The 15,153-nt window shown below is 33.4% G+C and overlaps 3 protein-coding genes across 4 annotated transcripts; 1 reads left to right on the forward strand and 2 right to left on the reverse strand.

Moving 5' to 3' along the window:
• Positions 1 to 572: 572 nt before the first annotated feature.
• LOC106638674 (SID1 transmembrane family member 2) lies at positions 573 to 4,708 on the reverse strand. The gene is made up of 9 exons (XM_014351969.2): positions 3,755 to 4,708; positions 3,356 to 3,666; positions 3,121 to 3,274; positions 2,964 to 3,047; positions 2,568 to 2,894; positions 1,947 to 2,499; positions 1,595 to 1,863; positions 1,323 to 1,532; positions 573 to 1,234 (listed from the first exon to the last, which is right to left on the reverse strand). The coding sequence occupies exons 1-9, from the start codon at positions 3,953 to 3,955 to the stop codon at positions 947 to 949; spliced, it is 2,397 nt and encodes a 798-aa protein (XP_014207455.2). The 5' UTR covers positions 3,956 to 4,708; the 3' UTR covers positions 573 to 946.
• Positions 4,397 to 7,307, forward strand: LOC106638677 (uncharacterized). 2 transcript variants are annotated; one of them, XM_014351972.2, is made up of 5 exons: positions 4,397 to 4,472; positions 4,937 to 5,305; positions 5,448 to 5,768; positions 5,839 to 6,005; positions 6,093 to 7,307. In XM_014351972.2, the coding sequence occupies exons 2-5, from the start codon at positions 5,293 to 5,295 to the stop codon at positions 6,771 to 6,773; spliced, it is 1,182 nt and encodes a 393-aa protein (XP_014207458.2). In that variant the 5' UTR covers positions 4,397 to 4,472; positions 4,937 to 5,292; the 3' UTR covers positions 6,774 to 7,307. The 2 variants fall into 2 exon arrangements, with proteins under 2 accessions (XP_014207458.2, XP_089454467.1); XM_089598341.1 differs by lacking the exon at positions 4,397 to 4,472 and having other exon boundaries at positions 4,925 to 5,305.
• Positions 7,308 to 7,517: 210 nt separating this feature from the next.
• Positions 7,518 to 9,865, reverse strand: cGlr1 (cGAS-like receptor 1). Its single transcript, XM_089598439.1, has 10 exons — positions 9,684 to 9,865; positions 9,365 to 9,538; positions 9,206 to 9,291; positions 8,957 to 9,110; positions 8,738 to 8,878; positions 8,525 to 8,659; positions 8,333 to 8,467; positions 8,069 to 8,255; positions 7,949 to 7,981; positions 7,518 to 7,795 (listed from the first exon to the last, which is right to left on the reverse strand). The coding sequence occupies exons 1-10, from the start codon at positions 9,801 to 9,803 to the stop codon at positions 7,782 to 7,784; spliced, it is 1,179 nt and encodes a 392-aa protein (XP_089454565.1). The 5' UTR covers positions 9,804 to 9,865; the 3' UTR covers positions 7,518 to 7,781.
• Positions 9,866 to 15,153: the final 5,288 nt, after the last annotated feature.

Raw genomic sequence — 15,153 nt, forward strand, 5'->3', positions numbered from 1 at the left:
CTCTCGGCCCTGGGCGGCTTTTTTTTTGTCTCGTCACTTTTGTAATTTGTAGGCGCACATATACTTACATGTATTAAATAAAAGCTAGAGAAAAATATGCTACAGGACGGTGTGTGTGCGTGCACACTTTCTGCGCTCTCTCTTTCTCAATCTATTTACTAAAAAACAAAATAAAAAAAAGCGCGCCATAACTTTGCGGATTCGCTGTTTGCTTCTGAAGCTCTGAACACTCTCGCTAGTCGCCAGAGTCGCGCCACGCAGCAGCAGTTAAATATGCATATGCAGTTGTTTGCCGTTGACCTTATGAGTATTTGAAAGTTTACAATTTATGTGTACACAAACAGGCACTATTATATACTTACTCAAAGGTCCTCCTTCGAGTACGTTCGAGCTAAAGCTTTGAACAAATATGATTTGCATAAAGTTCAATCAACCTCCTGGCCAAAATTATTGGTACCCTAAAAATACTTGTGTTGAAAATTTGATTAATTGGTAAAACAGGCAATTGTTTTACAAAAATCATGGGAGGATGTGTATTTTTTTAATACTTTATTGTTTTGGTTAATTTTTTTTTGGCGCGTATAAAATTTAATATATACAAGTTTTTAATTTTTACAATTTGCATAACTTATCTTAAAATAAGATTTCAACATTTTGCAATAAAGGCATTTTTTGCCGGTTCTAAGTTTTGTAATTACTAGTTTATCTTTAACATTCATTTTTCAATATAATAATTAATTAACTTTGATTAAGGCCTATGAAACAGCATAGCAATTCTTATGAACACTACACTAAATTTTTAAATGTCCCACGACACTATTAAAAATTATCAACATTGCTCTGGTAAAAAAAAAAAAAAAAAAAAAATTAACAGTTTTGCACAGTTGATCACAGTCTTTTGCATAATAATTTACGGACTATAGAGCTATCTTTGTAACCCATGTACTTAAAACACAGGTATAAGGCTACGATGTGCATCAGAGAGATCGTCATCAAGGGTGAGCAGTACCATAAATGAGAAAAACATGGCCAGGGCTGAGAGGAGATGCCAAATGTCATGGTAATCAAAAAAGTTGAGGAGTACACAAGGCCGATTGTGAGTGCGTGACTGAGCGGGTGTTAACGCCCAAGATATGGTTTTGCTGTGAAAGAAGTAAAGTGCACCTCCCCATGTTACAAACGACATCAGAAGATAGATAAATGAATGCAGCATCAATTTCTCTCGACTGAATAACTGTAAATAGTTCGAAATAAAAAAATTTAATTTTACGCTACAAATTTGATGAATCGAGTATAATTTTTCAATGAGATTTATGGCTCACCTTCATGAGAATGTAGAAAAACGTGTACAATAGAAGGTTCATCATGAGAACTTTCAGCAAATATGTGGCGAAATCTTGATCATGATTCTTGATACCATACACAGAGAGTCCAATGTTGCAAAGATTACCAATTAATAGCAATAAAAGGCGCCTCCAGTAAAGTGGACGAAATAGATACCTGATGCCAGCACGGGAATCGTGCTTCATTGTCTAAAACCAAAATGAAATTTTGAAAGTAGTATTTTTGACCGATTATTCAAAAATCGAATTACCATCAACATTCTCCTGAAAACACCTCCATTAAATTTCCACCTTCCCATGTAGTAAATTTGTGCACTTAAGGATAAACAGGTCATCAGGTGTACCACAGTGAAGAATATCCAAAAGTATAATTCGCCATCGAGTACACCCACTAGGCCTAATAGTATAGTAATTGCTAAAACTCCAAAAGTAACTGGAGCTTGAGCATTTATATCTGGATGTCTATTTTGGTATATTTTAACCATACAAAGAACTGCAATAATGTACATGAAACTTGTATCTGAAAATGGAAACATCGTTTTTATGTTTAGTTTATAAGTTGACAAAAAAAAATTAGTAAAAAAAGGCCTAGTAAATACCAACCAAACTGAAAGTTACTGTGATTGGGACATAAATGGTAACTTCCTGAAAGCACTCCTTCCATCATTAGAGCAAAACCCATTGCATAGAACAATCCATAATGTTGTGGTATTCCATATCCTCTGTCATTGTGGAGTAAAAAATCATCATTTTTTTCCCGCATGTGGACCAAAAAGAGGAAAAGTAAGCCAAGCATTATGTAGCCCAGGTTTGTGAACACATGATTAAAGTCTGATAAAAAAAATAGCGGATGGGAACAGAGAAAATTATAGTAACAAAGATCTTGATTTCCTGTGGTATGAAGCACCTTCTGGTACGTCACAACTAATTGTACAACAGGTGCAGTGTAGAAAATGGCAACAGTGATGAGATAGTATACATAGAGGCGAGACTTTTTTCGGAGTATTTTAGGTTCCTTTCTAGCCAGGTCACAAACTGAAAGAATTAACTTTGTACGTACAACTTCTTTATCGCACATTGCATCTTCCATAAGATCAATGTCGTCTTCATCCAATGACGAGTCATCATCAAGGGCAATGTTTGCGCTATCTCCAATCTAAATGCATGAAAATTAATAAATTTTACATTAAAAAGGTTATTTTGTTGAGGTCCACAAATTTTTACCTCTTGAAATCCTGAAGCTGGACCGCTAGGCGAGCTAGCACTCTGTTGAGCATGTTCAAACTCGTCTTGAACTGATTGTTCTCTTGCAATCCGTGATCTGCGGAACTTGCAGAAAACAGCACCAGTTATGTATATGACGCAAAAGGCTATCAAAATTGACATAACGGATGTACATGCTATTACATAATCGTGCCTTGTTACACTATTTGCAACTGTCAATTTTACTAATTTCACTCGATCCTTAATGGTACTAGATGTTCCTGTACAATCCATGTCATCGGCATTCACAACCAAGACTATAAAAAAGCCTTTTGGATAAACATCTTTCTGTGATCAAAATTTTTATGAATTGGTGTTAATATTTATAACTAAATTAAATGTACGAAAAATATTTACTGGCACAGTGATTCCCCCTTGTAAGCTAACAGTTTGCCAATATCCCGCATATTGGATATTTCTTTCCAAATCAAAGACAGGACACTGTAAAGAGAAAAATGTTTTGATTAAATCGGTTCAATTGTGAAAAAAAAATTTGAGAAATTTGGTTACTTACAGTTGTATTTTGAATAGAAAATGTCATACAAACTTCAGAATCAGACTTAACACTAATTAAAACAGAAGAAGAGCTGTCAGTTAAGCCATCAAACTTGTAACCATAATAAACTGGCTCTGATGGAGTGATATTGAATTTTCTAGATTCTCCAGATCTGTTGGAAAACAAAAATATTTTCTTATTTACAAGTTTATTTTCTGGTACAACAAAGAATGCATTGTCGCAACTAGTTTACTCCATGTAAAAATTCTGGACAGGTTTCAATCCCAAATTGAAAGTAATATTATTGATATTGGCTGTTGATATGCTAATTGTAACATACTGATCATTATCTGTAAATCTAAGTTCCTTGTAGTATTTTGAGGGACATAGAGTTCTGCTGGTTACGTGATACGGTATAGGATCAATTAAGTGTTTATTTTCTACTTGCAAAGGTATTTGCCAGGAAAGAATACCCTTTTTCTGTCTAACTACTACAATTAGTGGAAAATTTGTTGGTGCATCTTGGCTTTCAACTATGATCCTTGCACCTTCGAGAGAGCTAACCTGAACCAATGAAAATCATTAGATAAATATTTGTACAAACTTTGTGTAATTAACAAAATATCAGCAAAAACAATATAAATATACTTACACCACTTTCACTGTACAAAAAAACATACTCTATGGTCGAATTCATAGAGAAAGTGTAATTTGTACTGTAATTTGCTGTGACAATAATTGGAGTCAGAGGTAAATGATCAGCACTGGAGTATTCAAATAAACTTGAAAATATTGTAACAATCAGAAAAGCAGCAGCAGCCAAGTTAGACTGTAGGTGTCCTGAGCCCAGCATGGTTAATAACTATCTTTCCTCAGACCCTCAGTGTAGAAAGAGTAAATAAGGATACAGTAGCCCAGAGACAAGACCACTTTTAGTTGAGGATACCTCTTTTCCAGAGAAATTTAGCTATCACTCGAAAATATTTTCCATGATTGATACTCAACTTGCAAGTGACATTAGTGACAATGAGCATGATGATTCATCCAACAACAAAAAGCAAATTGCTTAGGCTGCATTTACATGGAGCATCACAACTACTTATCACAAGTATCACAACTCAAAATAAAAAAAGCGAAACGGCGAAACTAAACCTTTGGGCTTTGAGCTCGCGATGACGCGATCGCATAAGAGAAAAAGAGGAGGTATGCATGCGTGCACACTCTGATGGAATCACTCTTATGTGAATCTCTGGTCGCAGTAAGCTCAAGTAATAAGTATATGTACGAGCTGTTCCTATTTACAAGTATTGAGGGATTTAGTTATCATATTTTTAATACTATATGCACACTTAGCTGTATTGATTACACAGGTAAATCAGAAAAAGCTAATAAAATATCATACAAAAACTATATGCACATGCTATCAATTTTCATCGATATTTCGGATATTGTTTACAAATGAAAAAATAAAGACGCTCTGTGCTCTAAGCTGCTCTCTTGTACACTCAGTGGAACTCTGATCTGTCCCGGACCCTACTATCGAACAGTACTTCGCGCCATAGTTCCGAAATAGGGTCCGGGACGAGACAGATCAGAGTTCCACTGACTGAGACTCACTGATGAGTGTACAGTGTACGTATTTCAATTAACGTCATCTAGCGGGTGATTAATCTCGAGAATATCGAGAAATCTCGTGGCTCGTATGACTCCATGACCTCCGTCACCTCGTGTCTATGTGAAATGAAAATGAAAGTGTGATGTGTGAAATGTGTGAATACTGTGAATACTGTGAAAGTGTGAATACTTCGTTCAAAGTTTTAGCCTCACTTTTTAGTTTTTAGTTCAAAGTTAAAAATCAACCACGCGAGATGGCGCTGAATGTAAATGCTGAGGCCCGAGAGGATGGTGTCGAAAATGTAAACCAGCCGCCACTTTCACCAAAGATGAGAAATCTCATAATATTCGTGGAGACCTAAAATGTTTTAGTCATATTTCATCTTGGTGAAGAGTTATGTGGTAATTGACGTAATGACACGTCGTGCTACTTTTATTTCACACACGCGTTTCCGAATCTAATGTCAACAAAAACGTGCTAAGTATTGGGTGTAATAGTTATCTCTTAGCTATGTATGATTGATAACATTGTCAATCAATGTTGTTCACACCAGCCCACAGTAAAAATAAGACTCAATGATACCAGCTCGTGAGTATTAATGATAAAATGTCCATCCCATAGCCACTCTTATTTGTAACCATCATCATTTGAGCTTCCACTTTCAAGCATTAAATAAAAGTAATTCAGAACTCAGTCGTTGATATCATTTCATTGCTGTATTTGTTTGCAGAGCAGCAACGCAAGATCCTCCATCTACGCGACGTCGTCTTCAAGGCATTCGGTGCTATAAATCGCCAAAGGATGGCGAGTAGCAGTACCATTGATATTTACAAGAAGATCGAGACTTTTGTTTTCTTTGATTTGGAAACAACAGGATTAATACGTGGAAATCGAATGCCCAGAATTATTGAACTAGCTATGGTAGCTGCAGCCAGAAATTCCATCAGGGCGGATCAAAGGAACAAGCGAGCTTTACCCAGGATTTTACATAAATTATCCATACCAATATGTCCTGAACAACCCATCACTTCTTCAGCTTCCTACACCACAGGTGTGTTATTGCTCTTTCTTTTAATTTCGTTGCTTTACGAGTGCCGTGTGAAATCTTTGATTTTTTATAGACATATGGAATGATGCTCTTGAAAATTTCAAGCCATTTGATGAAAGTACTTATAACATGGTGATACAGTTCATCCAAAGATTACCTGCTCCCGTTTGTTTTGTGGCCCACAACGGCAAACGATTCGACTATCCAGTATTTTTGGCAGAACTAGATAGGATTAACAAGGTTGCTGTCAAATTTAGTTTTGTTTATCTTCATAAATTTTTCATAATTTTTATTTTTCAAATTAATTTTCTTACACATTTTTCACAGTCGATTCCAGATGAAATACTGTGTGTGGATTCACTAACTGCATTTAAAGAATTCTACAGCGAATCACAGTCAGATACTCCACAACCAACATTAGAAAACATCCCAATGGGTCGTGACGAGGTTGACGAAGAGCTAGCCGCACTTGAAATCAAAAAGTCTAAAATGTTGATTAGCGATGACAATTGGAACGACGCTCTGTATTCTGTCCTTGATGGATTTGAAAAAGAAACATCAAGTAACAGGAAAATGACATCGGTTTCTGAATTTGGTAAAGATGTATTGGATTCAATATCCTATAAACCCAAAGACACTGTCCGTGACTATGTTGCACCAAAAGTACAATTGAGCCCAAAGTCTATGCAGGTTGTTAACGAGACAACGCCAGTGAACCAAATCATTAAAGATTCTGCAGTAAAAGCCACCATTAATCCTCGAAACATTTTAAATAGTGTAAGAAAGCAGCTAAATTTTGGTGAAAGCAAACCAATTAATTACAAACTATGCACAATTTATGAGCACATTATTGGCTGTGAACCCCAAAATCAACACTGTGCAGAGGCAGACTGCATTAGCGTTTTGTCATGCGTTTGTCAGATCGGTCATCACTTTGCTGAGTGGGCAGATTGCAATGCGGTATCGCTTAATTTATTTAAACGAAAAGCGGTTCCGTGTACTAATTGATTTTTTATATCAAAAATGCACTGGGTAGCTACAAACATAAACATAAGTACTACACGGAGAAACATATTAGTCGCGATTCCTTTTTTTATTAGTCTACTCTTGTCACTGTGATCATTTAGTGAAAAATTGTGGTTTTATAAATATTTCTTTACTAATCGTGTGAATGTCATGTCTTTAACGGAATGATGAGAAAATTGTTGTGCAATTATAAAAACGTTGAGTCCTGAGCTAAAAACTTGTAATCCAATATTTGTTATAAATTATCTTCACACACTACTGTTTTTTTTTAAATTTACTAGTTTACAAAGCCTATTCATAAAAGTTGAAAATATTTTATCTAACATGAATTTGTACAAAAATATTGTTATGAGAAATTTTGCTGCATGTGCATTTGTCATTTTAAATGATAGCTAAGATAGTGTGCTTCAATTTACTTAATAAACATAATATGTCTTTGTTGAGCCATTTGATCCGATATCGTCATCAAACTTTTACATTTCACAATAAAAGTATTTTGACTAAAACTCGATAGTTTTGTTTACATATGTGCACACTTCTACGTGTATACTTGTAATTGTGTATTACGTTGTGAATGTATGGTTTTTTAAATTAAACAGTATTTTTTTAATTGACGTGTTATTTTCTTTTTATAACACTAACATGTATTATTATTGTTATTCTTGTATTTTTATAACTATACTATTAAAAAAAATTTGGACAATACTTCTTGATCTAATAAAATTAATTACTTTATTATCTTAAACAATGGAAGAGAAAATTATTAAACACAGTCAAAACTGACTCGATACATGGTACAATACACGTTACACTCACAATGCAGTATAAAAATATATCAGAATAACTTGAATAAAAGACGACTTTAATTACTTACAACTTAATACGTCTCATTCTCATCCAGCTAATGGTGCATAATCTATTGCCCCCTGGAGCCTCCGGTTTTTGCGAATCTTCTGGTTCAACTGAAGATTCATCAGCTTTAAAGTTGGGTTATGCTCCAGTTTCTTAAAAATTACAAATACAATTTTTATTACATGTGCATTGAAACAAATTTTTACGGGTGCAACAATTTTAACCAGTTAAATCAAGTCAACGATAATTTACAGTAATAACTTAATCTATGATATTAATTTTAAAATTCCACATTCATATTTTACCCATTCGAATTGTTTTGACCTCCGAACTTGTCACTGGAATTGAAGAAACGATGAAATCATTAGCAAAATCTTAATATTTAATTATTTTAATGTATTAGGATAAATGAAATATATACGCACACACTAGGTCAGCTAGAACATATCGATCCATTAAAATATTCTCATCAAATTTGACAATAAGTTTTTTCAGATGGTTTGCATAGCTCTCCAGTTGAGAGGAGTTCATTTTACTGAATAAGTTGTGTTTACCGTGCCAAAAGTAAGGAAGTTCCTTTTTCTCGAGATGGTATTGCAGCTTTTTTAATCCCTTTTAAATTAAATAAGTAAGTATGTATTGACTAAATGAGAGGCAAAATTTCTACGTATGTTTGTATTGAAACTAACCAGCATAAACAAATACGTCTTGGGCGCTCTCAAAAAATCAAATAAGTCTGCCTTGTGCTTCTCCAGCTCGTGGTAAAATACTGTTTCGATGTAATAGCTGGCTACACTTTTCCACTTCATAGTGTCGCGAAATTTCTGTAATACAAAAAAAAATCAAATTCACTTGATAAATATTTTCGTTTCTATGATTACCTTGACCATTCTGATGACGGGTTTTATATCTCCCTGCAAAAATTCTTTTTCCTGTTCATAAAAACACAGTCTCCACAATAAATTACTGTTAGTCACCAAAGACAATGGTTTGGCTACGGCCATCCAAGTTTTTTTCTAAAAATAATATAAATACGCTCGTATCGTTTCATGGGATATCGTTGAAAATCAAATACATCGCGTACACATAAGTACATTGCCAATAAAATTTTTGTATCCATTGCCAAGCGGTAGGTTATTGAATTCCAAACATGGCACGAGATCAACATCGATTCTGGCACCATCCGGGGTTTGGAGAATTATTGTGAAAGCCGGCCCAGTTTTTTTATGCATCATCTAAGTGTTTTGAAACGGGATTAAGTATTTAATAATTTTTCAACTGAGTTGAATTGTAAAAATTAAAATTTTGCGTACCATGTACTTTTGATCGCAGTATAAAATCTCGTATGAACCATTGGTCGTTTTGGAATGCATCGAAAATGCCGAAGTAACGATTCTCTCCATCCAACTGCGAAACTTATTTTGATCGAGAAAACCGTCCGCAGTTAACCATTTGGATAGTACTTTACTGAAAATATTTAAATAAAAAAACATCCAGTTCTTTGATGTTGTAATAATAATACATAAAAAAAAAAAAAAAAAAAAAAAAAAAACAAATCTTACGCATGTTTAATCCACGAGGGGTGCAACGGTCCATCCGTATTTATTTTTATTCTTACAAAACCGTAATTTTTATGGTTGGTGTCAATCTGTGACAAATTTGTGTTTAATTAAACAGGAAATATTTTTCCAAAAGTTAAAAAAATAATCGCAAACATGTACTTTAATATTATTCATGTAGTTGATCGGTAACTTTATTACACAGTCCAAATCGAACTCTACCGGCTTGCCGAATCGAGTTCCTTTGTAAAAACTTCCACCGTACACGATTCTTTTGAACAACAAGTTAAATAATTCATCCTTTTTCAGAAGTGGAATGAACGCCTTTTCGATCATCTACAAGTATTGTTACATGGTTTTTTAATCATTTTATGTAAATAACGATTGACTGTGTAAAAAAAAAAAAAAAAATGTTTTTTGCTTGTAATTAAGAAAAAAAAGAAGCGTTGTTATAACCTTAGTTTATAAAAACATCACTTACTTTCAAATGTTCATTGTTGTTTCTGATTTCCTCATCGGATAGCGTTAAAAACATTTTATTTATTTTTTGGAACACAGTGTCGTCCCGATACTTTTTATCCCTATAATTTTCTTTATCCATATTTTTCACTTGATAGTACGAACTGTCACTCTTGAGTATTCATTCAAACCTCTGATTCAAACCAGAGTATATCTCTGATTCAAACATAAAAATAACTTCAATCCAGAGAAATAGGGAATACACTGGAAAAAGTTGGGTGGAATGTCTGCTCAACTTTACTGTGTACAGCGCCCCCAGGAGCCGTACCATATAACTTTTTTTAGCTTCGCGGGCCTATGTTATAACATAGGCCGATGTACCTACATAAAAATAGTTATATGGTACGGCCCCAGTGGTTGGTGTTTCTGCTCACCCAGCTCACCCAACTTGGATGAGTTTGAGCTATTGAGTCCACAGTAAAAATTTTTTTTGTAAATTTACTAGATTAAATCTTGGATACAAATCCGACCTAGATTAAATATAGTAAATCTACAAAAAAATTTTAGTAATACAATGCTTTTTGTAGATTTACTATACGGCTTGTAATATTAAAGTACCAGACGCAGAAAACGTACGTTGTAGTATTTATCACTAGGTATATGTCGTCTGTACACTGGTATACACTGGTAGAGAATATAGAATATACTCTTCTTGCATAGAAGGCCAGAATGGCCAGATCGGCCGTTTTTGCGTCCGCAGTATTTTCGGGTAGAAGATGTATTGAACGCTTGCCGCAAATACCACAGAAAATGTCAATTTTTTATTATATATTTATCAGATTAGTTGCGGCTGGTTTATAATTAATTACATGGCTCTGCTGTAAGTTGTAATAATTATTTGGATCAGCGCCATCTAGCGTTGCGGATTTCTGAACTAAAAAGTGCCCCTAAACTTCTGAACCAGAGCTTTAGCGCCTAGAGCCATTTAGTCAATTATAAACCAGCCGCAACTCATTTTGTAGCTATGAAATAAAAAAATAACGATACATGTGTTTTTAGCGGCAAGTTAACAATTTATCTTTTACTCGAAAATTCATCTTTAAAAGTATAAATACATAGAAGATCAATTTTTTGGTAGAAAATAGATTGTTAACTTGCCGCCAAAAACACACGTATCGTTATTTTTTTATTTTATAGCTACAAGATAAGTTGCGGCTGGTTTACAATTTACTAAATGGCTCTAAGCCCTCATGCTCGGTTTCAGAATTTTAGAGGCCACTTTTGGCGAAAAAAAAAATACCGCTAGATGGCGCTGATCCAAATAATTATTACTACTACTTAAAGTAAGTAGAGCCATATAATTAATTATAAACCAGCCGCAACAAATTTGATAGATAGATAATAACAAGTCGACATTTTTTGTACTGTTTGCGGCAAGTTTACAATTTATATTATACCCGAAAATCGACCTCCAAAACCATAAATATTCTACCTACTTATCTTATATAGCTTATAAAATCGACCATATTTACACAATTACAATACTTTAGATCTTTTACCATTAACTGATGGAAGCACAGCCTTTTAACTTTATAGTTTCATTAGATAGTTTACTTATATAATAATATGTATATAGTAACATTTAGCTTCGTTAGTCAATATAAATTAGTTACAACATACAAATAGCTTTACTTTGTTGTATGTTTTATTTCTCTTTTTTTCGCATGTGTACTTAACAATTATTCAACTTAAATTTCATTAGTATCTTGGTATTTTATTAACAAACGATATATTATTTAACTGCAAAATTAGGTAATCCTACATAAGATCGTTAGCTTAAAATAAGTCATAATGTCAACATTTTTTGTTTTGTTTAAACACGATGGTATTTGTTATTTAGCTGTTTAGAGAATCGCAGTAGACGTATACAATAAATTTATCTGTTAATAGATTGCCGGAGTAACATATACCAAACAAACGTGTATTATTTGCTAATATTGCACGTGTATCAAAATAACTACTTTATTATATACTAATAATAAATATAACATTTGTGATGTTGTAACTAATTTATATTGACTAACGAAGCTAAATGTTACTATATACATATTATTATATAAGTAAACTATCTAATGAAACTATAAAGTTAAAGGGCTGTGCTTCCATAAGTTAATGGTAAAAGATCTAAAGTATTGTAATTGTGTAAATATGGTCGATTTTATAAGCTATATAAGATAAGTAGGTAGAATATTTATGGTTTTGGAGGTCGATTTTCGGGTATAATATAAATTGTAAACTTGCCGCAAACAGTACAAAAAATGTCGACTTGTTATTATCTATCTATCAAATTTGTTGCGGCTGGTTTATAATTAATTATATGGCTCTACTTACTTTAAGTAGTAGTAATAATTATTTGGATCAGCGCCATCTAGCGGTATTTTTTTTTTCGCCAAAAGTGGCCTCTAAAATTCTGAAACCGAGCATGAGGGCTTAGAGCCATTTAGTAAATTGTAAACCAGCCGCAACTTATCTTGTAGCTATAAAATAAAAAAATAACGATACGTGTGTTTTTGGCGGCAAGTTAACAATCTATTTTCTACCAAAAAATTGATCTTCTATGTATTTATACTTTTAAAGATGAATTTTCGAGTAAAAGATAAATTGTTAACTTGCCGCTAAAAACACATGTATCGTTATTTTTTTATTTCATAGCTACAAAATGAGTTGCGGCTGGTTTATAATTGACTAAATGGCTCTAGGCGCTAAAGCTCTGGTTCAGAAGTTTAGGGGCACTTTTTAGTTCAGAAATCCGCAACGCTAGATGGCGCTGATCCAAATAATTATTACAACTTACAGCAGAGCCATGTAATTAATTATAAACCAGCCTCAACTAATCTGATAAATATATAATAAAAATTTGACATTTTCTGTGGTATTTGCGGCAAGCGTTCAATACATTTTCTACCCGAAAATCGACCTCCTATAAGTATATTCTCACTGTATAAAATCGTGATTATTATTTTTAGTTCATGTAGTTGAAAACGCGGACAAGCGTACGAAGATATGTAATGGTAGTACTAATGAATATAACATTGGATAGGTAATGAATATAATATTACATACATACATATATACAAATTTGTATATTATTTAATAAATATTTTAATGAAATCCTAACTAATAATTTTTACGACAAATGACGTCACAGGCTATGCTTTTACACTTAATTGTTTTGAGTTTTGTTATTTCTATATGGTAGTTTCTTGCTTATCTACCTATTCCAGTTTTTTTATTCTTTTGTCTTACGTAGCTTTTCAAATAATTTGAAGGAATTTTTACCATCACAAATATTACTACTGCAGTGTCTGACATATATATACCGTGTCGTATGTAAAAGCTGTAAAGCACTGACGGCTGAAAGTGGTCGACTGATCTCCGAGTTTATGAAGCTGATCATTCGCAAGAGTTGCGCAACCGTATACTTACTTACAAACGAAAAAAGGTGATAATGTATTACCTATATACTTCCGACTAACACACGTACTGTACACGTGAGTGAGTACAGTATATGTACATGAATTTACACTTAAAAATTCTTCGAAGTTGTCGTTGTGTTCATAAAGGAGCAAAAATAACTCTTGTCAGCATTTGAAGTGGAAGCGGAGGAAAAACGTACTGATTGTTACTGCTATTGGAAAAAAAAAAAAAAAAAGAATTTTTTAAAATAATTATAATAATAATACGAAGAACATTTTTTTTCGCATGTGATTGAAACTAAAGATTAATTATTTTATCGTAGAAGTATACTTTATTTTATCCTGAAAAAAAAAAAAAAAAAAAAAAAAAAATAATAATAATAATAATAATAATGATAAAAGGAATAATTTTTATACTTCACTTAAAAGTATTTCCTACCTTAAAATATTCATTGTCGCGTATGACTATACTAAGGCCTTTATTATTCGTTATGTGATTGGCGAGGAGTGATCACATGGTTTGTTTGGTGGGGTTTCGAAAATATTAAACGTATGAAATTGTTGCATTATGATATTAAACCGAGATATATTTATACTTTTTAATTTTATTTATTTTTATAGTTTTAAGAAAAACGACTAGACAAAAAAAAACTTTAATGTCATATTAAAGTGTAGGCCACTTAAAGCTGTGACTTTATTTTTATTAGATTCAGTATTTGATTCGAAACGAATGTGCTTGGAAGCATACAAATATGAAATAGTGTGTTTTTAATAACAAATGCCCCACAGTAACCGTTAGAGAATCCCAAAAAATACATTATCAATCCTAAATTGAACATTTTTCTTTTTTATTTATATTTGGTTTTTATCCACCATGAATCATGTGTTTGGTAAATAAATTTTTTTATCTTTTCACTAAAATGTTGACTCCGATGACTCATGAAAACAGCACAAATTAAGCTATAGTATGTGATTAAAAAAAAAAAAAAAAAAAAAACAAGCAAAAAAACTTTAATGCAAAACAGCTTTTTTTCGATATTTGCAAAAAAACTTTGTTATTTTTAACATTCTGATCCGATGTAAAACACTTGAAATTAATAATATAATAATACGATAAATACTGAAAGGCATCGCATTGGAAAAACCGCTCTTATTGCTTCTCTTGAGAAAAAAAAAATGATGGGGTTTGGGTATATATATATATAAGGAGGATAATCGTAGTGGGCAATTCATTGTACCCAATATCGCTAATCCAAAATGAAACCTCGCGAGTCCATTTGAAAACTCGAAACGAGAGTCGGTGCGTGTCAAGGAAATAACACCAAGGTACGTGTTCTAGAGCGCGTACCCATCAGACTTTCTGGCGCGCGCAAGAGTATACTACTTAAGTAATGCTCTCCGCCGCGGTATATACGGCTTTCACCAGTCGTTGTTTTGCCTCCGGGCGGCGAATCATCTTTTCTCTCCCTGTTTCTCTCTCCCCCCCCCTTTTTTTTTGCTTTTCTTTTCTCTTTTTTTGGCACGCGCGCCGAGAAGCTCCTTTCTTTCTTTCTCTTCATTGTTGTCTTTGCTTTTCTCATTTCGCGGATTTCAAAGCTTACCTATGTACCATACCTACTACAGTACAACCACTGGAGATAGAGACAATGTCACTGCTGCATTAGGAGAGAAATCTCGGCTACTTGTACCTACGTAGACTTACTTTTGGAGGCTCTTCTTCCGGCTTAATTTCTCCGTGATCGGTAAGGATAAGGGATTTGACTCGCCGTGCGTGTCGTTAACCATGTGACTGATGGTCTAACTATTTTAGGGGGTGACATGATCACTTCGTAAGTGGTAATAATTTAGCCGGTTAAATACCTTTTTATGTAAGAGGAGCAGTGAAATTGTAAAAAAAAGAAGAAAAAAAACTTTCAAGTAGACCAATAGGCGCAGAAATTGCGAACGGGTGTCTTGTGCATGCGTTTTCAGTTAAAAAAACTAATTTACAAGGAGATAAATATTGATACAGGATGT

The sequence above is a fragment of the Copidosoma floridanum genome, unplaced genomic scaffold (assembly GCF_036245765.1).
Source record: "Copidosoma floridanum isolate Cflo_tuat_1 unplaced genomic scaffold, Cflo_Japanese_pri ptg000006l, whole genome shotgun sequence".
NCBI classification, from domain to species: domain Eukaryota; kingdom Metazoa; phylum Arthropoda; class Insecta; order Hymenoptera; family Encyrtidae; genus Copidosoma; species Copidosoma floridanum.

What these genes read in the sequence shown, in the direction of transcription:
- LOC106638674 (XM_014351969.2), bottom strand. Translation starts at nt 3,955, where the DNA reads ATGCTGGGCTCAGGACACCTACAGTCTAACTTGGCTGCTGCTGCTTTT. An exon ending in TTTTGTACAGTGAAAGTGGT is followed by an intron (nt 3,667 to 3,754) that starts GTAAGTATATTT and finishes TCATTGGTTCAG; the next exon opens with GTTAGCTCTCTCGAAGGTGC. An exon ending in TTTCTATTCAAAATACAACT is followed by an intron (nt 3,048 to 3,120) that starts GTAAGTAACCAA and finishes TTCTCTTTACAG; the next exon opens with TGTCCTGTCTTTGATTTGGA.
- LOC106638677 (XM_014351972.2), top strand. An exon ending in TTCAGCTTCCTACACCACAG is followed by an intron (nt 5,769 to 5,838) that starts GTGTGTTATTGC and finishes GATTTTTTATAG; the next exon opens with ACATATGGAATGATGCTCTT. An exon ending in AACTAGATAGGATTAACAAG is followed by an intron (nt 6,006 to 6,092) that starts GTTGCTGTCAAA and finishes CATTTTTCACAG; the next exon opens with TCGATTCCAGATGAAATACT.
- cGlr1 (XM_089598439.1), bottom strand. Translation starts at nt 9,803, where the DNA reads ATGGATAAAGAAAATTATAGGGATAAAAAGTATCGGGACGACACTGTG. An exon ending in CCCTCGTGGATTAAACATGC is followed by an intron (nt 9,111 to 9,205) that starts GTAAGATTTGTT and finishes AAATATTTTCAG; the next exon opens with TAAAGTACTATCCAAATGGT. An exon ending in TGTTCTAGCTGACCTAGTGT is followed by an intron (nt 7,982 to 8,068) that starts GTGCGTATATAT and finishes CTTCAATTCCAG; the next exon opens with TGACAAGTTCGGAGGTCAAA.